We start from the raw sequence: 27752 nt of genomic DNA, 5'->3' as shown, positions 1-27752 counted from the left end.
TCCTAAGCAACTGCTTCATCCTCCAGGAAGAAGGAAAAAGTTGAAAAACATCTCTTGGGAGGTTTCATGGCCTCCGGAACCATTTGGGAGAGGCTTTTCAGAGAGCAAACAGGCCAAATGGGTGCATGACATTGGATCAATGTTTGCTGACACCTGAGTTGTCACCCGACCGACAGCTTGCTGCTAGAGATGCCGTAGGACTATGGAGCTTACGCTATGTACCCCTGTTCCCTTCTGTCTCTTTCCTTCACCTCCATAATGCAGACATCAGTCTCAGGGACCTGAAATGTTTTCGCTTTAAGTTCTCGTGTAGCATCTGGGTCAGATGAAGACTGAAGGGAGTACCTTTGGAATGAGAACAACTAAAACCAATATATTTTCCATGAGAGTCCACTCTGTTTTCCTGGAAAAGAAGTAAGCCCTCGTGCTGCAAGACAGACAACAGTGTAATATTGTACTATTCACATCATATTTAATAACGCGCTAGTACCATTCAATATAAATAAATAACCATTAAAAATTACTTCCTTGACATTCTCTTTCCTCTGTCAATAGTATTTTCTGCAACAGGAAATGTTAGTAATATTCATCGGTTGGTGAACTGGATGAATTTCAGAGAACATGAGTATCAGATACTAATATGCTAGTAAAAACCAGGCACTGGGATGCCTCCTCGAAACACTTCGGGCTTGATCTGCAGCTTTATTGTACCCCTCGTTCACTTTCCCTGAAGCCTGTAACTCTCACTGCTGCTCCACGCCTGGGCTCTCCCACCAAGCTCTGCTAACAAACAAGCATCTGAGCTGGTGGTGTCTCTTGCTGACCTACCTGTAGCCGATGCACCCAGGCTGGCAGCAGTCTGTGCTGTCCTTGGTCTGCTCTACAGGGAAAGGAATATTTGTGCTGAACCGGTTGAAACATCTGCTAGCCTGGGGTAACAGTTGTGTACATCCACACAAGGTCTTGGCCCTGAACAATTTAGTGTCTGGCAGAATTTCTTGGTTCACAGAATCCCTTCTCCACGGGGTCAGGCTGGGGCAAGAGTGGAAATGGCATGAAAGGGACAGTCTCAGGCACTGAGCGTACCATATCACTGCAATCTAGGGTCCCAGGGGGGAAAATAGGAGTAATAATTTTGCTTTCTTACGGGGACGTAGCGAGAAGTCATTTCTAAGAGCATGCGTGCTTTGCAATGGGAGCAGACCCTCGCTCCAAACATCCACTGGCAGTGCCAAAATCCTGTGTAGGCCCTGCATGAGATAAAGGCCAGGGAATTAATCACCATATCCCCTCCTTTTCATACGGGCAGAAACCCTGCCCATCTTGGAGGGGAAAATGGAAGATCATAAATCATCTCCTTTATTCCCTTGCTCTCTGCTCATGTACTAAAACCACAAAGGAGGGGATGTAATCTTGTTTTAATTGTGTGTGGAATCGCTGGGCCCGCCTGCCTGATGGCATGGACGGGTCAGCAAAGCCCGCTGGAGTGCAAGGCCTGGTTACCTCATGCAGAGGCCGGGACATAAAGCTCTGACAAATGGATAATGAAGTGTCTGCAGAAAGCAGGCTTCCTTCATGCTGTCCACTTCCAATATGCCATACCCTTGCTCTGTAAGAACCTTTCTAGGGTCTCGAGATGACACAGTGTTCATAGCCCATTCGGTATCCCTTTGGTGCTGAGATGCTAGTAGAGTGGCCTTGTCACACTAAACGCAGCCCCCCTCTCCCTCTATTTGCTGCCTATTCTTTGCTTTCTCATGCCTTCCTCCCCACTAGGATGCGTCTTGCTCCCTTTGCCCTTCTTGTACTTTAACCCCAGTCCCACAGCAAGATGCCTGGGTGCTAGCTCCCCAGTGAGGGAACACAGACCAACTCTCTCAGATACCCTTCAAAGAGCCCCTTCATGGATGCTTCCCAAGATCCCATGGGGACTATCCGCTGAGTGAGGCACTCCTTTGCACATGTTTTTACCTCGCTATGATTGCTTGGGAGCCAGAAGCTTAGTGCCACCCACGTCTCTTGCATAAAGGAACCACAGTTCCCTTTGCTGTACTCTCCTCCTTGCTGTGTTTCTGATTATTTTGCCAGTTTAAGACACCATTGTAAAGAAACCCCGGAGAGCAAGAAACATATGACATTCAGAAGTGAATGCCAAGCTCTACTGTTCTTCTGTGAGAGTCTGGGGCGAGAGGGGAAATGTTCTTTCTTCATGAACATGTCAGATGATCTAAGTTAAAAAACAAAGCCGAACAAGGAATAGGCAGAGAACTGCAGTATAAATAAATCAACAAATAAATGTCTCCTGCCAACCCAGAATTTCTTGGGCAGGGGGTGGTTTGATTGCTCATAATTTCCCCCCCAGCTACGTGATCCTTGATGCAGTTTGAATGCCTGAAGCCTTGTTTATGGCCTGAGTGGAGATGGTTTTCAGGATGTGCTCAGAGGGGTTTCTGGGTCAATTCAAGGAATCTTCCTAGAAAACTCAGAGACACATTTCTCCCCACGCACACACAGTACAAACACTTGTGCTTTTAATCCAGTGCATCCTTCCTTCGGTCCTCATTTGCCACCTGCTCCTTTGTAGGTTGCCTCCACGCAGGCTGTCTTCCTGTTTCATTAAGGGAAATTTCTCTGTTCACAGGGCCAAACGTGCCTTTCAGAGTTCAGCTGGAAAACTTGTCACATTTGCTACTTCACTTGTCATCTACATGCTCAAGATACGTTTCCTGACGATGTCTCCCCACATTCCCCAACATTCACGCAGGAGATGAGCTCAGGCTCAGGGTTCCTCTTCTCTAAGCACATCTCTCAGCTGCCTCCGCCCCAGAAAGGTGTCTTCCTCTCCGAAGGTTTAGGAAGCAGCTCCGTATATGTGATTTCAGGCTACCAAAGTGACTGAGGGTGCTGCAGCAGGGTTGCAGGCTAGGAACAAAACTTTCAGGCCCACCCATCTTTGCCCCTGCGTTCTGGTCTTTGCAGCGGGACTCTCCACGTGGATGGCCTTTGAGGTACAGTACCTGCCAGAGGAACTTTATCCAGAGGGCACCAGGCCTGGGAAATGGGACAGCATTTTCTGAAACAACCTTACATTAGGGCAGTTCAAGTTATCAGCTGAGGTGTAGGCACCAGATCCTTTCTGAATTCCCAAACCCAAAACAAGGTGCTTCAGCACAGCTCCCTCCCCAGTACTGATGGCTAATCTGTGCACATATCTGAGTGTATCCTTCAGAGGGAGGGCCTCTCTCAGGCTAGCTTTGCTTTTAAACCGTTCTTCAAGCATACCTCAGGGCAACAGATTCACATTTGTGCTTTTGTAACAACTCCTGTCCTTAAAACACCGCAGCTCACAACTGCTGTACCGAAGCTCAGGTTTCACAATACGCCACGAGAAATCTTCAAAGGCACCTGCACCCATCCTGGATTTCAGCCTCTTTGCTGGCACAGCAGAGAATGGAGATCGCATCTAATAAATTTCCTGTTTAATGAATGGTTAAAAACACAAAGCCCACGAGGGAAGGGAGGCACTCCTCTCCCAGACAGGGAACGGGAGCCAGAGCATGAAGTCAAAAGTGAAGAGCTGCAGGATCACAGGGCACCACATCAGCTCTGTCCCTGCTCGTTACCACCTTTTGGGCAGTGGGAGCTGATTGACGTGGCTGCGTTTTTTTGGGGTGTTTATCATCCTCTGGTGGTGGAGCTGAGCGCTGGGCAGAGCAGGCAGCGTGTGCCGCTGCTGTGGTTGCTGACAAACTTCAGGAGCGATCGCTGCCCGCTGCCTCTGTCAAAACAAACACAAGATGAGGTTAGAAAAAGATAGAGGTCTCAGCACCACATCCAGTAGATCAGGGCAGGAGAGGCGTTTCCAAGAGAGCGGTCCCCTGGCACAGGTAAACACTAGGCAGGCATCACCAACCATTTTTTTTCTCAACCACGCTACTTATAGCTTCAGGCTGCAGATATGGCGGGGGTGCCGCTTGTTCTATCTGCACTGCAGAGTCCTAGTGGGGGGGGGATGTTTTATTTATGAATTAGCAAAAGTTTTTGAAGGATTTTTCCCCCCAGTATTTTTTTTTAAAGGAAAGAGAAAGAGGATGAGATCTGAGGATCTCTCTCTGGAAGCTCTGAAATGCAGGTGAACTTCTTTCCTTAATTCCCTATTTTCAAATACCACAAGGCAGCAGGAGTCCTATGCTAAACTGAGCTCTTCTTGTTCTGGTGCCTGTAAATGCATGTTAGCAATAAGAATAAGTAGGTTTTATAACACCAGTCTTGAGTGATAGTTTTCAGGGCTTTAACAAAGAAAAAATACTGAGAGAAATTAATTCCCACCTCCTGCTCTCAGAAGCCAGAGTCTGCATTTCTAGGGACTTCGGTTTCAATACGCAGTCTGCAGAGATGCATGCTGTGAGAGTTTTTGGATCTCACCCATGATCCTCAGTCCCAACACATTTCAGATCCTCCCTAATGGTTCTCAGGGCAGAAAAAAAGCAGAATTTTTAGTGCAGAAAAGCACTTTTAAAAAATAAATGTTGAACTCTTCTTTTTCATTTTGTTGCCTTATGAAAAGACAAACCGTGCCACATGCCTTATTGTCCCCCCTTGACAGACCTGCCCTAACGGAGTTCTCTTCCCTAGACTCACAAACGCTGCCATGGTTCATCTAGACACAGCTAGGAGTGGTGGGAACATAGGCAAGGAAGAAAGTGGACTCCAGCTGGGATAAAATAACTGTTATTCGTGCAATACCCACTGAAGCCTGATCTTTGCAGTTTATGTGATCAGCAGGTCCCATCACACTGCATCCGTGGCAATCCAGAGAGCAGGCACACATGCCATGTAAGTGGGCTAACTGGAGATTAGCAGAGCACCAAAACCCACATCAAATAACGTCTGCCTGGCTCATGTCCACAGGCATTAAAGGGGAAAGAGGTCTCTGGGAGGTCTGGAACTTGACTGGCCTCATCTAATCCTTAACAAGGACAAGTTCCCAGGAGGGGAAGACAGAAACACTCTCCCTATTGTGTCTAAGAACAGAACATCCTCAGGGGATGAATTTTACCTCTTTTTTTTTTTTTTTTTTTTCCCCTCAGAGCTGGCTCATCTAGATCATGTCTGTCAAGGTTCTGAAGCTCAACAGCCTCAATAGTAAGAACCTCCAAAACTCAACATAGCTGTCAGCAGACACGTCAATTTAAAACTTTACAGGGGGTGTGGGTGTGGAATCTGATGATTTTGTTAGAGCTGAATCCACTCAGCTCAATCCACTAAGCTTCTCAAGGCAGCACATTCACACCCAAAGCCTTTGCAGGTGTGTCCTAGGGTGGATGCTACCTGCACACTTGGGTCAAAGCTGCTGCCCCAAAGGGCAGATGATGGTGCAGAAAGGATTTGGGTCAAATTCCCTGCTAATGCAAGTGGAAAAGCTCCTCCAAAATCTACAAAGCTGGCCCAGCAGAGACTCTGGCTTGAAGGCAGAGAAGTGATACCCCATACCAGTTAGCTGGAGTCTGAGTATGAGCTGAGTTTAGGCAACTGTAGCTTTAGTCTACTGCAGACCCAGCATGGCTGGGTATGTAAAATGAACCCATTACCACTAGAAGATTGCACACAAGTGCAGGTTAAGAGAGGTGCTGCTGCCTACACATAGGTCTAGCATCATCTTACATTTGCCAGGGTATCTGAAATATTCATGAAAAGCTGGCAGATACGATGGGGTTTGTGCCCTACAGGAGGGCCAGGCAGGATCCCCGTGGTGGCACCAGGTGTCTACGTTTAGGCAGCTGACTCCCACATCTGCATCTGCTGCTGGATGTGCAGGTGCTGGGATTGCTTTGCGCTTTGTATGGCTGTCACTCAGAGATGACGGGATGATGTGGAAACGCTGTATGCAGCTACAAGCAGTGCTCATACCAGATCAGTGCAGAAGCTGAAACGCTCATGACTGCCTGTATAACAGCTGTCAGTTTTGTTTCCCCTGGTAGAGCTGAGCTGAATATTGGGGTCAGGACTGAAAGCAACTGTAGAATATCTTCCAAAGTAGGAGTAAATCATTCAGCATCCTGCATCCTGCCACAAGTATGAATCATTCCAGGAAGAGCTGGGTACTCCTGAGTTGGATACCTTTATTATTATTACTTTTTTTTTTTTTTTTTGTGACTTTTGGGCTAGGAATCTGCCAAGGGCAGACAATGAGATCAAAGGGCATAGCAGCTGATGGAGGAGGACACAGCTCCTCTGAAGCCTGTTCATCATTCTCTATTTCTAAGAAGATATCATTGAACTCTTATACATTCCTGCCCTCACCTATGGTGGTTGCCATAATCCCTCATCCCCCTGCTTAACTTTGCTCTGTGGACCATGCAGGAGCTTCTAGTGCCTTCAGCATTTCTCCTCAGCAGCAGACATATTCCTAGCTCAGGTAATGTTGGTACTGAGTCCCTCAGACTTTGTGAGAGTCTGCATAGGTTGCCCTTTGCTGGTTCCTGTTTTCAGACAGTCTGAGTGTCCCAGCAATCCCCTGCAGCACCCACACCACAATTGTTCACACAAGATAAAAGTGAAGGTGGAGGTGGCGGGGCCATTGGGGGAAAAAATCATCTGCAGAACAGTTATCTCATTTCACGTGCTGTAGAACAAATCCCCCACTGAAGGGAGTATGGACCTGGCAGAAATCAGGGAGGAAAGAATTTGGCTTGTCATTACGGAGTGAAACCATGAGATTCTTCTGCCATTTTTCTCTCTGCTCCTATGCAGGCAAAGCTTCTGTGGGGACTGCAAGGAGGCTTGAATGAGTACAGCATGCAGACAGTGAGTAAAGATGAGGATCTTGTGCAAACGGTGACATGAGAAGGGAGTTACTGGGACTATCATCTATGCTGTCTTTGAGGAAATAATAGTAAAAATAAGGAAAGACATACAGACTATTTGCTCTGTCAAAAACTATAAAGAGAAGGGTACTCACATGGGGGAGCTGGCTCTCTGCCTACACCTCTACTCTGGGGTCTGTAAATCCACGCTTGCCTTCGTTAACCAGAGTCGGCCTCTCCGTTCTCGTGTGCCAGACCAACACCTAGAGGGAATCACAAAGAGTTCAGGGGCTCTGGATGCCTTGCAAATGCTGAGAGCAATGCATCCATCAGGGGGGAGGATCCTGAGCAACCCAGGGCTCACAGCTGTTGGACGCTTGTGGTTTAAGGGACTTAAGACAGGGCCAGGGTAGGATTTACAGGAGCATGAAAGAGTGACGAGGAGGAGAGATCGTTTTGGACTGACACCCCACTCAACCCTCTGCCAGTTCTGGGTTTTAGAGAAGTAATCTGGGCACGAATTGTATGGCTGAGGCTTTTTATTAACACAGTTAGAGTGCACAGCACTAACTGTTCCTCAGCGCTCGCTGAGCTTCTCATCTGTAAAGCATTTGGCAGGCTCTGCCCGCCTGCCTTGGCACCGTTCAGAGCTGAGGTGTGCTGGCACAGAAAAGGCACAGTAGAAGATGGATGGGGCATGGCAGAAGGCCATGAAAGCGGCCAGGATTTAGCAAAGGGGATGTATCTTCCAGGTCTCTTGTGATGCTCACCTTTGTGCAGTTGGCTGCTTTGGGCTCCAGCCCGTCCATAGTCACTAAATCCTTCAGCAGACTGGTTTCCTGGTAGCCTCCTTTAACTCCCTCCAGCTTGAAACTGGCTTGAGGCTTCTCCAAGATCAGCTTGATGCTGATGGCAAATCCAGCCATGTCAATAGCAAAGGGCCGGTTAGGGTCAAAGACGGTTTTCCACCCCACCACCTTCCCTGCTGGGCTCACTTTTGGGGATTCGTACCGTAGCCCCCCAACGAAAGCCACCGGCCAGACTGACACCCTCCTTGTGTAGCGCATCTGTGTGCCAGAAGGAAACAGTGCTGTGAGAACGCAACCCTGCGATGCCTGTCCCGGCCCATTAGCACACCATCCTCTGTTTTCTTTGGCACCTGTACTCCCCCATTGACTTCCTACACAATTGCATAGCTCCAGGCAGCAAAAGATCTTGTTCTCCTGTGCTGCTGTTTGAAGAGCTACAGCCTGCAAAGCCACGAGGCTCTGCTCTAGCACTTCCTTCGTTATACACCGAACTCACTGCTTCTCAGTGCCCACGTTCAGTCCCTCAGAAAAGGGAAAACCTTTCTGATCTCATCTGAACTTTTATCTTTTTTTTTTTTGTAAATGACAAATACAACTTCTACTAGGACTCTACCTCCATATATTATCAACTCCACTCACTCCAACTTTACCCTCATTCAAGTCATCTCCCTCCCTGACTGATGGATCTCTGTCCTCCCTTACTGCAGCTTTCCCCCACCCCCATTCTTCCATCTGTGGTTACTTCCTAAAAGAGTGTGGTTTTACTGAAATTGCCACAAAGGACCTGGAAAGAAATAAGAAAGGATGAGCTTAACAGAGAGCTAAAAAATTCTGAAAACTGGAAATGTGTTCTGATGCGTAACATGGCATTCTGACTGGTGCGTAACAGTTTGGCTTAAATTGGTAACAAGGGAGTTTACTGAATAATCATTTTTTGCGAGTTTGCAATAGACTTGGCATCTCACAAAAGCCAGGTTTCCAGCCAAAGTCTGGGCAAGCTTCTGTGATCCCAGGGGCCCAGATCTGCTGTGGTGGCTGCAACTCAGAGTACAGAAGGGCAGGAAAGGAGAAAAAGTGGATTAGAAAGTCAGTCAGCTTTTCTAATATCCCCTACTCATCACACCCCTCCAAGAGAACTGATTCATGCTTTACCAGAAGTTTATCATCAGTGCTTATTTAAATCATCAGATCTCTTTGAGAAGAGGTGTATATTCTGGGGTACGTATTCTCTGATCCCTCTGAAAACAAACCCAGGAGGCAGTAGTTGATGTAATGCTGTGTGAATGGCTATTCACATCTGCAGCCCACACCGCAGCAGATGTGCTTTTTGCTTTTTCATCCCTTTAGAGAATGGCTTCTGGGTTGCATAGCTGTAGGCTTGTGTCTGCCCTATACCCAGCTGCCACTGAGTGCAGGGAGAGGAGGGCTCCAGGCAGCGTGCCGCAGCCCTCTTCTCCCATTTAATGCTTACAGTCCACACGGGAGACCCAGCTAAATCCGTTTTTATTTCTGTCCCATGTAATTTTACAGCTCTTACCTCTTCAAACAGCTCCAGGCTGTAAGTGTTATCATCGTCGGCAAAATACACTACCCCTTCTGGCGGTGCGGTGTTGCTGAAGCTGTCCCTCAGCCAGTGCAGCCCCAGGTTCCTCTGCAGTGTCCCCCGCGGGGTGTGGGATGGGATCCAGGACAGCCCCAGCTTCAGACTCTTGGGCGTCTCCACATTGAGGTGGGTGAAGTTGAGGCCTGCCTTCTCCAGCAGGTTGGACACCAGGTTGGTCCTCCGGGGCGAGTCCTCCACCACCACCCAGTGCAGGTTCTGCACGTGCAGGAAGGTGTTGGCCAGTCGGGTCAGCTCAGCTTTCTGCACCGGCCGTGTGTAGGTAGGGGTGATGACGAAGATGGTGGGCAGGGTGTCTGACCATGGAGGGGGCCTGGAGTACACATAATTCTGGATGACTTTAGGCGTTGCCCTTATGCTCTGCTGCTGCCGAATGCATGATGGGAGGCCTTCTTCTCTCAGCACAGAGGTACCATTGAGGAGAGCTTTAGAGGTCGCATTCTCATCTGTCTCTTCTGGGACAAAGAAAGGAAGGAAGAAGAAAGAAATTAGAGAATTAACCACTGCTGAGCTGCCTCCTCTCCAAGGGATGCTGGGGACCTATCTTTCTGGAGTCAATGCTCAGCATATCAGCCTCCTCTCCCTGAAGCCAGCCAAAGGTGCATGTTTAACACGCTTAGGAGAAGTCATCACACTCATCACAACCACAAGCACGGTCACAGCAGAGCTTTTGCACTTACTTCTCAGCAGGCTGAGGTAGCGGGTGGTTGGGTATTGGTGCCACAAGGTTAGGAGAAGAGCCCATGGCAAGGCGATCAGGAGCGTGGTAAGAAGGTTACGTCTCCTCAGCATGCTGCAGAGAGCTCCCAATGCCCAGGCATCTCTCTACCTTTCAGAACAGAGAAAAGAGTAAGACCTTTGAATTATCCGTCAAAAAACACTGGGATGCTTAAGTCTACAGGCCAAACTAACAGAGTTAAGTTTGGTTTGCTTGGCAGGAGGCATGATAAATGTCGGGCCCTGATCCAGCAAAGAGTTTGTCTAAGTGTAAGTTTACAAGGAGACCCATTAACGTTGCAGGCCTGAACCATTATCCAGCTGCCCTGGCCAATTCCTGTGCTATTGAGCAGAAGCTTTTATCTATTTTTGTTGCTGTAAAGAACTTCCCGCTGCCCCACAATGAACCCACTGACCTTGACTTCGGGTTGGCAGAATCTTGTCAGAAACCTTGCAGAATACAAGCCCAGAGAGGACTGTTACCTGCTCCCTTTTCAGAGAAGCAGTATTCATTCCTGACCTGAGCTTGTTTTGAAGATTTTTTTTTAAAACTACATGCAAGATTTGGGTTCCTGCATAAGCAGGAAAAACAGAAAATGTCAAGATGCCCAGCATCTCTTTCAGCCCTGCAGTTTTAATTCATCCTCCTTATGCAGATTCATTGTTGTGATCAGTGATGCACATTATCACCCACTAAGTTTTCCAATAAAGTCCCTGCCTCGGTCATTCCACAGTGCTGGTGATGCTTGCTGCAAGTTTAATTATTCCACATCCCTTCTTACCCCTGGTTTGCTGTTTTTGGCCACTGCAGAGTTTAGTCTAAATCACAGAATAATTTCTTTCTTAGTATTTCTCTAATGTACGTGACTAAGACATCTGAGAAATCATAACAGCTAACATTTATTTTTAAAACTCCCTCTGAAAGGTGAGAGGAACTAAAGGAAAATAAAGAGAAATTAAGGACAAAATTATCAGGAATAACCAACAAGGGATGGCTTATTTACAGATGGTCCAAGCTACATTAGTCTCATGCTTCATCGTCCACAGTTGTTGGGCACCCACTAAGTCAACATGACTAAGAGCAGTCAGTCTGCCAGGAAATTAGACCCTTGGCTGCTTGAGGTAGACATGCCTTCAACAAAGCATCCAACATTAATGATCAGTTTGGAAAACACAGACCGAAGGACGTGGAAGTCTACTGCAGACTCCTTGTTTGGGGACATAACTCAGCTCTGTGTAAAGTCAGGGTGTGACGAGATGCCAGTCCTGGCTCACCTCTTTGAAAGACCCTTAATAGCCTGTGTATGGGCATATGGGCATATGGGCATGAGATCCCAGGGATGACTTTGGGAAGTCCAGCATTAAATGGGCTTGCCTAGTGCATATGGTGCCTTCTGTATGGCTCTGGCACAGTCAGGAACATTTTCCTCCAACTTCCAACTTCTGCTTTGGTCCCTGTATCCGTATGAAATCTCCCAATACTGTTACCACACACCAACAACAAAAGCAGTGTTTCAGAAGGAGGGATACACTGCAGAAACACTGAAAAACACAGAGCAAAGTTACTTGTTGCCACCTAAGGACTTTCTGTTCTCTCTACAGCAGGATGCCTGATGTTTGAGAGACGTGCCATTGCTAGATTTTATTCCCCTCTCCCTCCTGGTAACATCTGCAATCTGCTTCCTCTGGGATTCCTTTTTGATGCCAAATACTTCTCCTGGTGGATTTCCTCCCTACCACAGAGATGCTCACTGGGAGGCTAAAGGGAGCATAAAACATCCATTAACCACCTGCAGAGAGATTTCTGTTGGAAAACTGCAGTCACACCCCCTGGGAACTGGAGAGCTACTGTATGGCACAGCCCCTCCGGGCCCTCTCGCTCTCCTAGGCTGAAAGCAATTTGAGGGAAGGAGGCTACAGCATCACACTGATATAAAGGAAGGAAAGGGGGTTCAAGCTGGTTGGCTCTAAATTCCTGCCCTGCAATGTCTTTCCAAGGTGTACTGGGGGGCTGGCCATCTAAACCCAAGCTCTTCAAAGGGACACTGGCGCACCGAATGCAAAGGAAACTCTCCTTGCCCAGGATCTGGGCCCAGCAGCTCCTCTTCTGTCCAAAGGGGAAGGATTGCCCTGCTTCAGCCTTAGAGAATCATACGTGAAGAAATATTGCTACTGGTCCGAAAGGGCTGTGCTTGGGAGTGACAGCAGACACATGGCAGTCCTAGAAGACATCAGTGGAAGCTATTCCAAATTCACCCTCTGGGATTTTCTTGGGCCCTTTCTTTATTTTTTTTCCTGACATTTTGCCTTGGTCTCCTGCTAAAGCAAGGATCATGCAGTCACAGGGCTCATCGGTGCTCTACAACCAACAACTATCAAACCTACTTCAGCTAAATCTGACAGAAGCCTCGTATGCCTCAGCAGGTCTTCTGGCAGGCAAGTACATACAGGTAGCCATACTCACGTGCCCCAGTAAGGAAACTGCCTCAACGTGAGCTTATTCCTTATTAGACACCAATGGTACTGAGCTGGAGCAATCACAGTACAGAACCTGTCTCCTCAAACTAACCATTCAGGGTGACAGTCCTGAATGCTCCTTACCCCGCACGCAGGGCACACCATGGTGGCACTTCCTCCACTTTCAAGCTATGGAAAACCGACCAAGAAATGGGCCAAGGAACCAGTGTGGCTGGGGGTGCACAGGAGTGGTTTGTTGAAGCCTCGTGCAGCTGTCTCTGCTTAATTTTGCTGCTTTCTGATGGCTGGGCCCAGGGCAGGTACAAGAGTCTCCTTGAAGCATCAGTGCCAAAGGCGCGGGTGCTTGGTAAGCTACAGCATGGTGTTACCCACAGCGGGGCTGCTCTGCCCCCCCAGGAAATCCCCTCTCTTACCAGAGCAGCAGCACAAAGCAAAGCTTCCTGTCACCTGGGGCCACGAGGACAGACAGAGACATCAGAGAAATCCAGGCCCTAAAGCAGAGCTCCTGCGCTACCTCATAACGGCAGCAGACACCTAGGTCCGTCCACCCAGGCTCTGGCTCGAGGTCATGGCAGCTCCTTGCTTCCCCTGAGATGCCTGCAATTACAAACGGCTCTGCGCTAGAGTCAGGCAGCCAGTGTTTCTTCCCGTTAATAAAAGGCCTTAATTATACAGGCACAGCTTCTCCACAGCGGGCATGTCACTGCTGCAAACTTGGGTCGCTTCTGGAAGGAAGGCGAGGAGGCGGCGATGGCAGCTGTGTTACCAAGAGAGCACGGAGGAGCGGGGATCAGAGCTTGAACGAATTCCCTTTCTAGTTCTTTCTCCTCCTCCTCACAGGCAGCCCTCTTCATGCTTCCTGAATGCTGCAAACAAGCAGAGATGCTGCCTGTGCGTGCAACTCCCCTGTGTGTGCTCTTTGCTCATTTATTTCTGTGTGTACCTTCTCACTATTGCTTTTCTGCAGCGTGCAATGCTGAAGAAGTTAAGCCTTGCATAAAGCACCGGGTCACTTGCGAACCTCACAGAGGGGTCTGACTTTAATCCTGTTTTCAGAAAATCTGCCTTGGGATATGATGTTTTCTTTTTAAAACCTTACCTTCTCTCCCCCACTGCTGCCCCTGCATCCATCACGCTTGTACTCTTCTCCGTTCCTTTATATTTTTTCACCTTTCTTTTCTCAGTCTTTAAGAGTTTTTCTTCTTCCCTGTTTCCAGGACTACAGGAATGCCCTGCCCTAATGATGGTTTTAGCCTTCATCCTCCCTCCTTCCCCACGCAAATACCCTTAGCATTTTCTTAATGTCCACTCCACATGAAATATTTCCCACAAAGTGGTCCATTAAGGCATCAGCCCAGCCTCTTGAAAACACAGCATCAAAACCAAGTCACGTGTCAATGCCTCTGGGTAGCTTGCTGATGGCCCCAGTGGGGCTTGCAGAGGTTTATTGCACATATTTTTACCTACATTTTATAATTAAAAACAAAGTCCCCTAAGTGGCTCAGATTAATTGCATGCCTGGCTGGCAGGCATTACTGCGCGTGTTCTTGGCACAAGCAGCTACTTTCCCTCTGCGTTTAAACCCATCCAGAGCAGATCCTATTAAAAGAGATCCAAGATCACAAGAAATTTTTGGTGATCATCTAAACCAATCTCCAGCAATCATCGCGTAATTCCTGGGTTTAAGCTGTAGAGGGCAGGGACTGTCTCTTAATGTGCTTGTACAGTCCTGCACTGATCCCAACAGGAGCCTTTGGATGCACTTGCAATACAAATATTATTGATTGTACTCTCTCTTGCGGGCTCTTCTCCTCCCTTGCTATTTCCCCTGTCCTGCCTATTCCCCTTTCTCCTCCCTCTTCTTTTTTAACTAGTGTCTCCTGCAGCCCTCGTTTGTGTTACGCACCCTTAACAACATTAGCTGGATGTTTGATGGATGCCTTCAATATGCTGCCTGTAGCCTTCCTGAGCTGTTTTCCAATTACACATCCCTCTTCTTAATTTCATCCATCAATCTTTTGTTCTCTATTAAAAAATAAACACACACACACAGAGTACAAAGCCGAGCACGATAGGGACAAAATGTTTCTTGTGCTACTCTCGGCTCATGCTGCTTTGTCAGACTTCTCAATTCCCGGGACACAACAGCATCCAGCCTCCGTTTAAGCCCGTGTGCTGGTGGAATTAATCTGAAAGGATTTGAGAGAAGGGAATGGGAGAAGCACACAGAAGAAGAGCCCAGCCCCAGCTCGGAGCATCACGTGTGACCAATCCCTCTGTACGCTAGGACCACATGGAGTTTGGTACTTCTGTTTTGAGATTTCAGTTCTGCTCTCCACCTGCCTGACTCAGCACGAGAACGACACCTTTCAAAGAGTTTGCTCTGCAAGAAAGAGAAACTTTGCAGCCTCTGGTTCAGGGCAGCCGATCTGTTTGACCCAGGCACACAGACCCCGAATGCTGGACCAACCCCAGCCCCAGGACTGTGTGTCTGCAGTCCGAGACACAGGCTCTAAAGATCATTATTTTCCCAGAGGGACAAGTTTCACAGTTCAAACCGTCCCCCAGGGACATCCCGCCATCCATTCCAGGGACTTTTCTAGGCAAGTGCCCAAAGCAAGCAAATTGCAGCTGAGGGAGCCAAGAAATGCCCCTGGTCTTGGTCTGAGTAGTGTTTGCAGCCTTCCCTGTGTACCTTGGGAGGAGAGGAGAGAGGAGAAAGGGGATGTGGGGAAAGGAGAGGGGCAGAGCCAGAGCAGTGTTGCCAGCAGGGTACAGATGACTCCTAAATTCATGCACCAAAACCATCAGTAGGGTTTGGGGTTTGTTTTGCCTGCCTTTTGCTGCCTCTCCCCATCAGCCCCTAGCCACCTTGAGGAAGTCCATGCAGATTTCATGAGTTCCCTAACTCCTGGTGTGGGAGATGCGATGCTGAAGGCAGAGCAGGGAGCTTTCAATTATTGATGAGAACGACCTCTCTTTAAACAAGGAATGCATAATTCATGGCAGCACCGGTATTTGTGGTGATCAGCAGCGGCTCTGTCTCTGCTTTGCTGAAATCCACAGGAAGCCGCTGTCCCCTCTCCCCCACTCCCTCGGGCCCACCAGAGCCTTCAGCCGAAACTTCAATGCTGTTTCAAATCGAGACAAGCCAGGATGCTGCAGCGCTTCCTCTCACCGGGCAGCCTCCTGCTTGTTACAGATGTGCACAATAAAGTGGGAGGACGGATCCGAGGAAGCACTGAGGTGGGTGGAATGGGTTATTGCTCTGGGATAAGCAGGGGTAATTACTGTGCAAACGTAGCCACCAGAGGACATTGCTCAGCAGCGGGACTCCCCTGGCCCTCAGACAGGGCCGCAGGCATGGTGCTGATGCCGGACAGAAAGGGCAGACTAGATGTGAAGGACAGCACCCGAGGGCTCGCACCCAGCAGTACTTCTTGTGGGAACAGAATGGGAACTGGGGGACTGAAAAGCAAAGAGACAAAAACAAGGGAGAGACAAAACCCAGAGAACCACAAATAACAAAACAATACAGGGAAGGATGGCCCGGTCCTTCCCCAAGGCAGGAAGAGTGGGGCTACCAGCAGCTGTGGGGTTTCAAGGCTTGAGCCCATCTACAGGCTGTCGCTCGGCACGTGGGCTCCCGCGGGGACAACTTCCCCGGGAAGTGAGTCACTCCGAGTGAGGCAGCCGTGCTCCCCAAGCCCCCGCTTCTTCCTCGGATGTAGCACAAAGCCTTCATCCCGTCCTTGCCAGCTCCAATCCCTTCGCCATATGGGACTGCAGTTCCTTCAGCCCAGAAGCCAGGCTTTGGGGAAGCCCAGAATGCAGGCTTTTCATCCTTGGGGAGCTTGCAGTGTGCCACCCCAGCCCTCCTACACCTGCATGAACCCAAGTCAAGCATCTTCCTCCAACCTTGGACCTGTCAGGTCTGTGGGCATGTCGGCATTTTGCGGTTCCTGAGAGCACAGAGCACAATCGTCCTTATCCCAGGTTGTGCCTAAGCAGCGCAGAACCAGGGACGGTCACACTTTATGCTGGGTTTTGTTCCAAAGTTAAAAAAAGCAGAAAACGAAAAAAAAAAAAAATGTTGAAGAAGCTAATTAGATCTGCTGGAGAGGTCCCACAGGAGCCAACACTTTTGAGACAGCTCAGCCTGCTGTCCCCAGGTAGATCAAGGGTATGCAGGCACTATCTGGGCTATCAGCGGGAACGGAGATAACCCAGTTCAGATATAGACTAGACCTTGAGCTTGTCTGCGAAGGCCAGTTATGCAGAGCCTGAGAAAGGAGGTCTAAAATAGGTTATTTTTAATCAGCATGGACCCAAACGTCCTTCACGACCGACCCATCTGACCTGTAGCTGCCTTCCCTGAGCATCAGCGAGGATGGGCTGGGACTCGCAGCGACGCAGCCCTTGACCCAGTTCTTATTTCCCTGCATCCGTACCGCCTGTTCCCAACCAGAACTGTAATCCAGGGGTGCCAGAAATACCCAGGGAAAGATTGGCAGCCTGGGCCCAAACAGAAGCAGAAAGGACCAGATGTCTCCTGAGAAAGCCAGCTCTCTCTGGAGAGACCTATCTGCCTGGAGTTATCCTTTCTCGAAAGGAGCTCGGGGGCTTATTTAAACTATGACTTCTCTCCCCTGCTGCCAAGCACTGGCAGAAGTGAGGTCCTTTATAGGCAACGATGACTGTTATAGAATAACCACCCCAAAGGTATCGGTGACAATCAGCCCCGTATCTACATTGTCAAAAAAGAAAGGAAAAGAAAAAGCTTTCTTTTTTTCCAAGGAGGCAAAATAATTCTAAGGAAGCAAAAACAATGCTGAATTGTTCCAAAGTGTCTGTGCATTTCATCCAGAGCTTTCCCTACTGAGTTAACAGCTGATGCCTGTACAGCGGGAGTGGGAGCTGTCATTTTACAGGTTTCTTACAAAAGCAGAAAGGAAAAACCCATAGTTTTTCCTTCCAGAGCGTTTTCAAAGATGGAGTGGAATTACTTTTTCGGAGAAAAAGGCAGTAGGTATTATTTGAAGGATAATTACATTTCACAGATGCTTGTTTGGGGGAAAAAAAAAAAAAACACCTTGATCACAAGCTCCTTGTAAAGATATGGTGCCCAAAGTCCTCTGGTAGCAGCCAGGATGCAGAGATGGGCTTTGATCTTAGCTGTGTGTCAATACGACATCAAATGCGGACCTCCAGAGAAACACGCTATCACTAATGCATGCTCTTGATTGATTTAGATAGCTTGTTTTCCCCCTAATTTCAAAGGCAGTGTTGAAATGCTCTTCCCTGCTGGACTCCCCGGATGCTCCTAGGGAGGGCAAAGGAAACCAAAGGAGAGGCTGCTCTGGCTGAAGTCACGCTGCCAGCGAGAACAGCCTTTATGCCACTTACAACACAAGCAGAGCTAGAGATGTCAGCTGCCTGCCTGAAACTGGTGGAAATACTGTCATTTCAATGCTTACACGTGTGTGCTGGCAGAACCCAGAGCCCTTCATGCATGGAAGCAAGCGAGGGCGGAGATTGCATGCAGTGTAGGGGCAACAACCCCCCTGAGTTTTTATTTGGGAATGCTGGCTGGATTGCATGATCAGCGAAAGCATCACACGAACAGCAAGCCTGGGCGGCATGTTTTTTGACGAGCTGCCACCAGAGCACGCGGGCATTGCTGAGGTTGGGAGCGGAAAGAGGAGAACAATGCCTTGGTCTCCTTGATGGACATTTTTGCTGCGGCGGCTCTCTGAGCGGCGTGAAATATGCTAGCTCCGTAACTAGCTGAGATGGTCCAAAATGCTAATTCTGATCTTTCCCTCCAAACAAATCTTCAGCGCTCATTAGATCTGCCACTTGCTGTGTGGCGTCCAAGTGTTGTGCAGACGCCTTTAAAAACAAATGGAGAATGGAGAAATAAAGTGGCACCTCGAGAATTTTCATTTGCAGTATATATACGTTATGGTCCACTGCTTGATTTGTACCTTAAATGTCACAGCAGATCTGTACAGCTTCGGTTCGATTAAAAGAAAGACCGGGATGAAAAACAGCGAGCCAGAAAGCTGCAGCGTTTGTCCTCTGCCTTCTGTGGGTGAAATGAAAAGGGAGGAAGGGAGTGAAGGGAAGAAGTGGCAGGAAGATGATGGCCAGGGTACTGCTATGGCTGTCCTGCTGTCCTTCCCTGTCCTAACAGAGGCGCTATTGCCACTGGACCCTATGCTGGCAACATCCAAACTACATGCCAGGGCATCTGAGATCAAGAGACCCATGTGTGACTGATACATCCCTGTTCTGGGAATGCCAGCACATCAGTCAAAATACCTAAATTAGGCACCTGCAGCAGCAGCAGCCAGGAAGTAGCCCCACATCACGATGTTAAGGAGTTTTTCTTTGTAGAAAACGTGTGGAAAAGCACTTAAGCAGTGGATACATTTTGGTGAACAGATGGAGCTGAGGAACAGCAACAGCCACGTACCCCTTCCTGACAACAATCCAATCCTTCCAGAAAGAAAAGGTGCAGCTTTTGCTTTCTGTTTCTCCATGTCTTGCACAATTGAAATGAAAGAGGTTTGTCTGCTGGGAAGGCAAGGAAGACTGTAAGGGAACCGAAAAAAGCTCACAGCATGAGAAAGAAACTGCTCTCTCTTAGAGCATACAGAGCTTGTTCTCCTTCTCTGTCGTGTCCTTTAATTGCAAAAGAAAGTAACCTGGTCTGGAAGTGCTCTTTGAACATGGCATCTATGGTTCTTCCCTTGGAGGGAGGTCAGCCTGTGCTGTACTGTACTCCTACCTGTGAATTTGTGTGCTTCAGGCTGCTCAAGACGTGGTTGCAGTAAGGGCTTGATGTTACCCTCCGAGATGGTAAGTTGTCTGCTCTGCCTATCCCTTCAGCTTTCAGTGTGATCTCTGCACAAATTACAGCAAGAAAACACAGGGAGGTGCCTCTCTCCAGCTCTCACATCCCTGCACTCACAGGTGCTGGTAAGATGCCCTCCCTGCTAGCTCCTTGCCAGCTCCTTGCCACTTGCACAGGGTGCCAGCTGCCCTAGGGCAGAATAACTGAGGAGCAGAGACTTGGGGTTGGCGGGGAGAGGTGAACTGGGCTTTTTTGGAGCCCTGGGAGCTCACTTCAAAGGCAGATGCGGCTGCCCTGAAACATCAGGGCAGATAAAAAGCAGTCTCTTGCTGAAAGAGGAAATGGGCTGCTGCTGTAAGTCTCAGTGGTGGATGTGAATCTCTACCAATTCTGTGGGTGAATCCGTCCCTCTCCTCGTGCTGGGGGGACGCAATGCCCTCTGGTTATCAAAAAGCTCTCAGAGCACTGGGCTGGGGTGCAGGCTCCCCACAGAGGGCAGTGCTGGTAACTGTGGCACTGCACCACGGGAAACTGGATCTCTAGAAACTCAGGAGTGGCTTAAAACAAGGGCACAATTTGTCCTTACTGGACTATAAACTCCTGCTCCCAGGGCACGCTTCTGGCTGCTTTCCATAGTCGTCTTCCTTCACCAGATGTGACTGGTGCATGGCCTTTTCTCTCTTCCTGCAGTGAAGTCTCCTTCTTCAGCTCCCTAATTCTGTCCCAGCAGAGGGATGCTGGGTGTGTGTTACCCAAATTGAGCTAGCCCAGGAAACTGGCCTCCTGGTTCTGGTGCTGTAACTAATTTCTAGGCCACGTGTGTTTGTCATCTGATGCCCAGGTCAGGACCCACACAGGAGAGAAATATCTAGCATCAGATCATAGCTGTCTGCTCAGCGGTGTGCAGAAGGGAGCACAAAAGGGCAAAAATCACATCTGGAGACTGTTCTGCACCAGCATTTACCAGCTATGGGGCTCAGCTTGACTTTGAGGGAGCAACAGTCCCGGCGTGGCCTGGTTTGCTGAACATGAGTAGCTGGTGGCAGCATATCTAACGCTGAATGGGATCCTCTGAGTAGGTGTTGACACCACGGGTGTCCTCTGCAGCACCTCCAGAAGAGGCTGTTTGGTGGGATGAAGCACACAGGGTTCATCTAGCAGGGTAATGTCATGACTGGGTGTGCAAGAGGGGAGGCTGATCGCGATACAGGGCCTGTACAGGACTTGTTATCAAAGCACGGGACAAGGGAAGGGAGCACTAACTCCCAAGGCTCTTGGAGGTAGTTATTTTAGGAGCAACTTTTAATTACCCTTTCCCAAAGAATCCTTGGGGGTAGCCTATACGCACCCACAGAAGTCTTTTCCTTATAGAGGTCAGCGGTGATGAGCTGATGCTAATGAAGTGCTTAGCAGTGTCCTGTGCTTCCCTTGTAATGGAGCTGCTGATGCGTATCAAGTAAAAAGAGATTTGTTTTGTTTTCCTCACTGCTCCAGGAGTCCTGTTCTAACACAGAAGTTAGAAATGTCACTTTTGCTGTCAAGAGAGGTCCTGCTATATCGCTTGATAACATGCTTTGGGGAAGCCATATCCAGCTGCTGACAAAATGGAGGCTGCGGGAGGTTGTTGGGAGTAGGAAGATGTTTCAGGGAGCAAAAATGAGGTGAGGGCAGAAAAGCTGGTCATGCCAAGGTCTGCCACTTGATAACACTTGCCAAGCCACAAATAACTTCTCCTTCCCAAAGACCTGCCAGGGGACACCTGGGCTAGCAGGAGCCAGTAGTTAACCCCCCTGGCCTCCTTTCTATTGCTCCAAAGAGCTGGCACATGCGCCTGAGGGAGGGAAGAAGGAAACTTGCTGTGTACCTTGGAGCCGGAGGGCTTGTCAGCTTGCCTGCGACGCTGCCCTGCACAACCCTGCGATCCAGCTTGGCTGGGCTTGTGTTTGGCTTCAGCAGATGCTGCTTGTGGGCTTTGTAGAGGTGCACTGGGATAATCAGGATTTGCTTTCTGTTTGCTTGCTAATTTGAGCCCCTGCTGTGAGATTTGGATGTTTCTGAGGATTCTGTATTAGCTTTAATGATTAAAAAATTATTTCAATGCTTAGCGAAGAAGATGCATGATCTATCATTGAAGCCGCTTAGCAACAGGACTCATTAGGACATGTATTAGTGCAGAAAGATACCCTTGCCCCAGTGTCCTCTTGCAACAACTATCCACTCATCTAAACAAGATAAAGGTCTTTGCTGGCCTCCTCTGAGGCCAGAGGATAAAGCACTCAACTGTGAAACAAGATTTCTCCGTTCTTTTTGCAGCTTCAGCTATGTGTATGTATGCAGATCTGGGCAAATCACTTCACCTGCCGCAGTGCCTCAGTTCCCCCAAAGGCAAGATAAGCACAACGATGTATAAGCACACTGGAGAAATTACTTTCGAGTGCCAGAGCTCATTACAAACAAAACAAAACAAAAAAATTATAAAACCAAACCCTTGCAGTGAATAAAGTGTCTTAGCCCCTTTGACTGTAGCTTGTACCAACCACACAGTATGCATTGCGCTCCTGAAGGCCGATGTACAGTTAGTTAATTATAGGGGAGAACAAAGACCCTCTCCGAGCTCCTCAATGCCTGATAGTAGCCGTGCAGAGATGTTAAAAACTTGTTATCTGGATTAAAAAAATAATTTTTGGCAAACCCTGGCAAGGTTTTTCTGGTTACCCTAGGGGTTATAAGCAGCAGGATGTTATTTTGCTCACAGGAACACTGATAAATGCCCTATCTGGGAGGAGCGCTTGGTGCGTTTTATCCCTAGTCATTCATTAATCCTCTCAGGCAGCACCATGCTACATATGAGGAGAGAGAAACTGAGGCAGGGAGGAGGAAGCAGCTATAAAAGGAGTCATTTTGGTTCAAAGTATAGGAACTGAGGTGTTCCTGGGCTTGCATTCGGGCCACTGAACTTTATACCTGACAGCAAGAGGCAGAGTCAGAACATCTGAGCTCTTTTTGTGGAGATTGCCTTTTTTTTTTTGTGATCCTTCCTTAAAATTGCAGGAATGTGGCAGCACAGCATTGGCGCTCTGATTTATTAATTCCATCCCATCCCACCAGCCCATAAAACAAAAGCATCTGTGTTTGCTCAAGAGGAGCACATGAAGGGCCTCATTCACGTCAGAGGTGGAGAGGGAAGCTGGCAGATACAGGCAAGTCGTCGGCGCCTCCTTCCTTTTCACCTTTGTATGGATCCAGGCTGGGGGAAGGGTGCACGGAGGTGGAAGGCAGCAGTCCACGGGGTATCAGGAGGGAGAAAGCTAAGGTGACTCTGGTGGTCTTCATGAGCTGGGCAAAGTGGAGGGGAGGAAGGATCCAAGGAACGTGCAAGGCTGGGCTGCCTCCAGCGAGGCAGGCATCCCCGCACTTCAGGGAGGCCTCTGGATCCTTTGTGGCCACCAGGGCTCACCCAGCACTGTCCTTAGAGGTGGCCCTTCATATAGGCTTGCCCTGATGAGCACCACTCTGCTGCTGTGGGCACAGCCAGGGCTTTTGAGAAGCCCTGAGGCTGTCCTTGAAGGGAGCCCAGCGCTGCTGCCGAACCCACAGATACGGGCATCACCAGAGAGCAATAAATTAAATCTGCCAGCCAGAGGAGAAAGATCCCCTTACAACAGTTTATAGCACGCTTTCAGAATGAGGAAGGCTTACAGTGAGACAAATATTAACCATCTTATTTTATGGGGCATGGATGGGGAAAGCAGCCAGCAACCTCTACTCCTGCTGAGCTAGGATGGACCATCCTGCTTCTAGCAAGGGGTACTGGGAGAGTTTTGTCCCGCACAGAGGACCTGGCTAAGACTGCTTTTCTACCTCTGCCCTCAGAGGTAGCATCTTCTGGAGCTGGGCTGCCCGGTGGCACTGCACTGGGAGCATCACCACAGGGCAAGCAGCGGCTGCAAGCTGCTGCCTGCCCGGTCCTCGGCTTTTCCCCAAGTTCTCCCACACAAGGGCTGCCTAGGAGCGATCCCGCTTTGTTAGCAAAATGCAGCTCCCATGTGCCCTGTACTCCCACACACAAACCCACCGTGAACTCGCAGAAGGAAACAACGCTGCTGCTCTAAAATCACATAACCAGGACCGCGACTGTCTGACTGCTCGCCCTGTCCAGCTCCGAGTAATCCCAGTGCTTCGCTCAGCTACAGGCAGGCTGACCCGGGAATAAATGCCCTTGCTCTCATTGCTGAGGGGTAGCATCCAATTTTCTTTTGTAATGCAGCATTATTCATAAAGCAGCAGCACACGAAGTTGCCCAGGCTGCTGGCTGCCTGTTAAAATCAACAGCAGAGGTAGGGGAAGCAGCAGTGTGAGCACCACTGGACCAGCTCAAATCTCATCAGAACTTAACCTGAATCAGCTCCAGCTGACAAAAAACAAACCTGTGCAAACTAGGTGTCAGCATGCAGGCTGGAAAACACATATTTTTTTTGCTTCTGCATAGAAATGAAAATAGGAATTGCCCCAGTGCTCTCCATTCAAGCACATCCATCTCCTTTCGTCCTTTGTCTCACATTGATCACTGTTGTGTGTTTCAGAAGGTACAAGAAATCCTGCTCCAGAAAACCGTGAGAGGTTGAGGTCTGAAGATTTAGATCTATTTCAAGTGGACCATCCTGTCCAGTGATGAATGATCTATTATCCATCAAAATGCCTCCTCCTCCCTCAAATCCTTCACCCAGCATCAGCAGCACCTTGTAGCAGTGAGTTCCATGTCACTACGCACTGCACGGGAAAATACTTTTACCATCAAATTGCTACCTTTCACATTTTCCTGAGTGCAATCCAGCTCTAAGAAAAGTGATGTAGAGAAGCATTTATTCTCCTTGTTCTATGACGCTGGCTGCTTTGTTTTTCACCCCAGTGTCCCTCCTCATTTTTCTCCCTGAGCTAACTAGCCCCATCTTAAGGCACATCGCTGTGTGCATGAGGCTTTTCTGGAAACACCTGCTTGAGGAGGGACAAATGGCAAGCGCAAGCTAAAGGACACTGTGCTGGAGTTACAGATCCCAGCTCTGTATCATAGCCCTGAGAAAAAGTCTCTCCTGGGGAAACTTAGCTCAGATTTTATAAATGTGAGGAACATGCAGAGTGCACTGGTTTTATCTCAGGGAGAAGGCTCTCAGCCCCCCGCACTGTGCGGCAGAGGAAGCCAACAAGGCAGCTGATTGAACACTTGGGAACACGGGCAAAGCAGATAAATTCGAGCTCTTAAGGGAAGACCTTCGGGAGCACTAATGTCATTTGAGAGGGAGCTAGAAGAGACTTCTCGGAGCTCTTAATTACGAGCCTGCATGGCTTAGAACAGGATAAAGGATGAAGCTCTTCACAAAGGCTCTGCCCGCAGGTTGGGGCGCAGTTTGGTGGCATATTGCAGCCTGGAGGGATGGGTTGGGTCCAAGAGGAGGGCGATGTTAGCTGCAGGTCTCATCTGCATGCTGTATTTCTCAGTCTGTTTACGGTTTTAAACTGCAGTCCCGTTAGGCTGAGCTGCTCCCCAGCTTTGCCAGTGCTTCTCAGAGAGGCAGGGAGATGCCGATCTGATCCGATCCGGGGCTGTCTCAGCTCTGATGCTATCAGCTGCAGCGTCTCCCTTTTGTAAAGAGGGGGTAGTCACACTGACAAACAGCTCTGCATGTGGGCAGGGAGTGCTCTTCATCACGTATGCGGAGTACTTGGGGATCTCTGGATGGAAGGCTGCGCGGATGAGCATAATGCTTATTGTTAAGCAGAAAGGCCGGGAGCACAAAGGGCAGAAGGATCCTGGGCTTCTCCAGGGCCCTGCAGGTGCGTTGGACCTGCTTTCCAGCCTGGCTTATTACCACCTTGTTAGGCTTCTTCTTTTATTAGGAACAATTAAACACAAGGAGGAAGGGGACAGATATCATCTTTCCTGTGTACATCCTGCAAAATAATTGCAGAGCTTTCCCAGGGCGATTCTGCATGCTCAGTAAAGGGCATCTTTGGAGCCTATCAAGTATCTCATCCCTCACCATCGCAGTAAGGCTTGCAGCGTATGTCGGGAGCTCTCTGCTCCTCCCAGACGTTGTCCTGATGAAACAAGGAGGTGAGGGACAGCGGGGTCCAGCTCTGAGAAACAGGGGGCTGCGAGGAGTTGACCTTTACCAGGGACCACCCTGGGGACGAGGGGAGGAAAGAAGCCCAAGGGTAAGGCTGGAGTGCTCTTGCTTTTGGGTACTGGGGACGGATCCTGGACTGCTGTTGAAACAGGGGGACGTGCCCTGCCTTGGAGCACCTCCACCAGTGCTGCATGGGCAAGGAGAAATAGCGCGAGGTACACGGGAGACACCGCCTTGAGCTGCCCAACGCGGCCTTGGCTGCTCTGCAGGGAAGATGCCATTGAGCAACGCTGAGTGCTGGTCACAAAGACATTCCCAAATGATGGAAAACAATGTGAATTTAAGGGCTGTGGGGCTGTACACCCCGGAAGTACACTCTCTCCTGCATGCATTTGGCTGCTCTATAGCTCTGTACAGCTCCCTAGGCAACAGTCTTCCTAAATGGCACTGTAAGGAAACCCAAAGGTGCAGGAGCTTTGCTCACTAAAAAACCTTTCCGTGGTCACAAGTGCCCTCAGCCCAGCTGCCTTACTTTCTGCCCATGTCTCACAAGTCAGGCCGAGGCCCTTCCCTGTGAAGGTGGCCACATCTCAGCTGTCCCCTGTGCCAGCCGCTGTAATCACTTTGGAATTGCGAGGTTGCCTAAATGGTTTATCAATTATTGTAATTATTATTATTATTACTATTGCACCGAAAGTGTCAGAGAAGCCAAGAGGCTCTACATTGACACCATCCAATTCCTGAAATACCCTACACCACAGGTGAGCTGCTCAGCACAGCCACCTCTGGCATGGACTGCCCTGCGGAGCCCAAACTCAGCGCTGGCTCAAGTGCCCTGCAAGCGATACCGAAGGAGCTCCCGGGAGGGAAAGGGGGGGGAGAATAAATAAATCACAGCCTCGTGCCAGGACACAGCATGTGCTCAGCCACCAGCACTCCCGTACAGCGTGTGCCCTGCCAGCAGGGAGCTTCCAGGAAACTGTGGGGTGAGCAAGAGCTGCCCTGCTTTGAGGCATGGAGGGAGGGGGCTCGGTGGCAGGCAGACAGATGTGATACACTGCCCTATAGGTGCCCCCCTCCCTGTTACCTGAGGCTCATCTCCCCAGCATCCCCTTCAGTATCTCATTCTGGAGCAGCGGTGGCCTCCCTTCTGCCAGGACCCCGTCCTGCTCCTGCTGTGCACCCATTCCCTGGTCCCTGTTCCCAGCCTTGGGCTCTCCAGCAGGGAGGGAGAGCTCTTTGGCAGCACCGGGGATGCGAGGCATGCACCTCACCTTTTGCACCGGAGGAGATTTGAACCCGAGCAGCATCAGGGGAGCAGACCTGCGTGCGTACCCTGCTGTACCCAGCATACGTGCTCTGCACCAGGAGGCCTCCTCCGAGCACAGGGAAGGCGCCGAAAGCACCTGCAGAGGCTGCATCACTTGTGCTCCCCGGCTCACTCGCGGAGCCCTGTGAGCTTCAAGTTGCCGGCTAGGTATTTATTGCCAGTCATCGCCGCTCTGCTACAGGGATGCTCGGCGCTGCCCCGAGCACCCGTTCTCCCAAGCGTGCATGGAAATCACCCCCTGGCAGGCCTGCCAAGGGAGATGCTGAGGAACCAGCTGCTTCTCCCCAGCCTCGCTAGCTGGGGCGGGGGGGGGGGGGGGAGCTGCCAGCCCCAGGGTGAGCGGCAGGAGAACGAGGAGGGGGGAATTAAATAAAACAAAATAAAAAGTACTTTCCAACTCACCCGGGAGCATCCACCCCAAACTCAGCCTCCCCAAACAACCCCCATCGGCATGGTGAAGCAGGAAGGGGCTGGGACCCACCCGGGGCTGGGAACCCTCCCCCCCGGAACCCTCCCCCATTGGGGTCTCCCCCCCTCAGGGTTTTTTTTTTTTTGGGGGGGACACACGGGACCCCAAGGTCATTCCCCCCCCCCTTCCGCAGCCGGCGCTTACCTGGCGGCCGCGCAGCCTGGCCGGGGGTCGCCGGGGGGGCACGGCGGCGCCGGGGGGGTGCTGCTGCCGGGGGGCATCGCCCGACACCGCCGCCGCTGCCACCACCGCGACCGGCAGCAAGCCGGGAGGGCTTGGCGGAGCCGATTTAAGGCCACGCCGACGGGGCGGGAGGGGGTGGGCAGCATCCCGCAGCGCCGCCCTAAGAGGGGAGGAGGGGGGGGGGGGGGAAGGGAGAGCCCTGCACCGGGTCGGGGGGCTACGGGACCCCCCCGATCGCCCTGCGGTCGCGGGCGGGGTCCTGAGGGTCTTGGTGTCCCTTATGGGTTCGCCCCCCCCCCCCCGGTTGTAGGGGATGGGGATGGGGGTGGCACGGCTCGGGGAGGGGCAGCGGGTG

General features: G+C 50.0%; 1 protein-coding gene across 2 annotated transcripts; it reads right to left on the bottom strand.

Moving 5' to 3' along the window:
* Positions 1 to 455: 455 nt before the first annotated feature.
* Positions 456 to 27502, bottom strand: LOC308187556 (galactosylgalactosylxylosylprotein 3-beta-glucuronosyltransferase 1-like). 2 transcript variants are annotated; one of them, XM_080575656.1, is made up of 6 exons: positions 27359 to 27502; positions 9917 to 10065; positions 9153 to 9691; positions 7577 to 7873; positions 6962 to 7069; positions 456 to 3778 (listed from the first exon to the last, which is right to left on the bottom strand). In XM_080575656.1, the coding sequence occupies exons 2-5, from the start codon at positions 10026 to 10028 to the stop codon at positions 6983 to 6985; spliced, it is 1035 nt and encodes a 344-aa protein (XP_080431782.1). In that variant the 5' UTR covers positions 10029 to 10065; positions 27359 to 27502; the 3' UTR covers positions 456 to 3778; positions 6962 to 6982. The 2 variants fall into 2 exon arrangements, with proteins under 2 accessions (XP_080431782.1, XP_080431783.1); XM_080575657.1 differs by having other exon boundaries at positions 9917 to 10061.
* Between the last annotated feature and the right edge of the window lie 250 nt (positions 27503 to 27752).

This window comes from Anser brachyrhynchus (assembly GCF_964034855.1).
Source record: "Anser brachyrhynchus genome assembly, chromosome: 1".
NCBI classification, from domain to species: domain Eukaryota; kingdom Metazoa; phylum Chordata; class Aves; order Anseriformes; family Anatidae; genus Anser; species Anser brachyrhynchus.
This window is presented reverse-complemented; position numbering and strand designations above follow the sequence as displayed.

Excerpts from the sequence above, each read along its gene's own strand:
- LOC308187556 (XM_080575656.1), bottom strand. The coding sequence starts at position 10,028 with ATGCTGAGGAGACGTAACCTTCTTACCACGCTCCTGATCGCCTTGCCA. Across the intron at positions 9,692-9,916 it reads CTACCTCAGCCTGCTGAGAA|AAGAGACAGATGAGAATGCG; the intron begins GTAAGTGCAAAA and ends TCTTTGTCCCAG. Across the intron at positions 7,070-7,576 it reads AAGCAGCCAACTGCACAAAG|GTGTTGGTCTGGCACACGAG; the intron begins GTGAGCATCACA and ends GATTCCCTCTAG.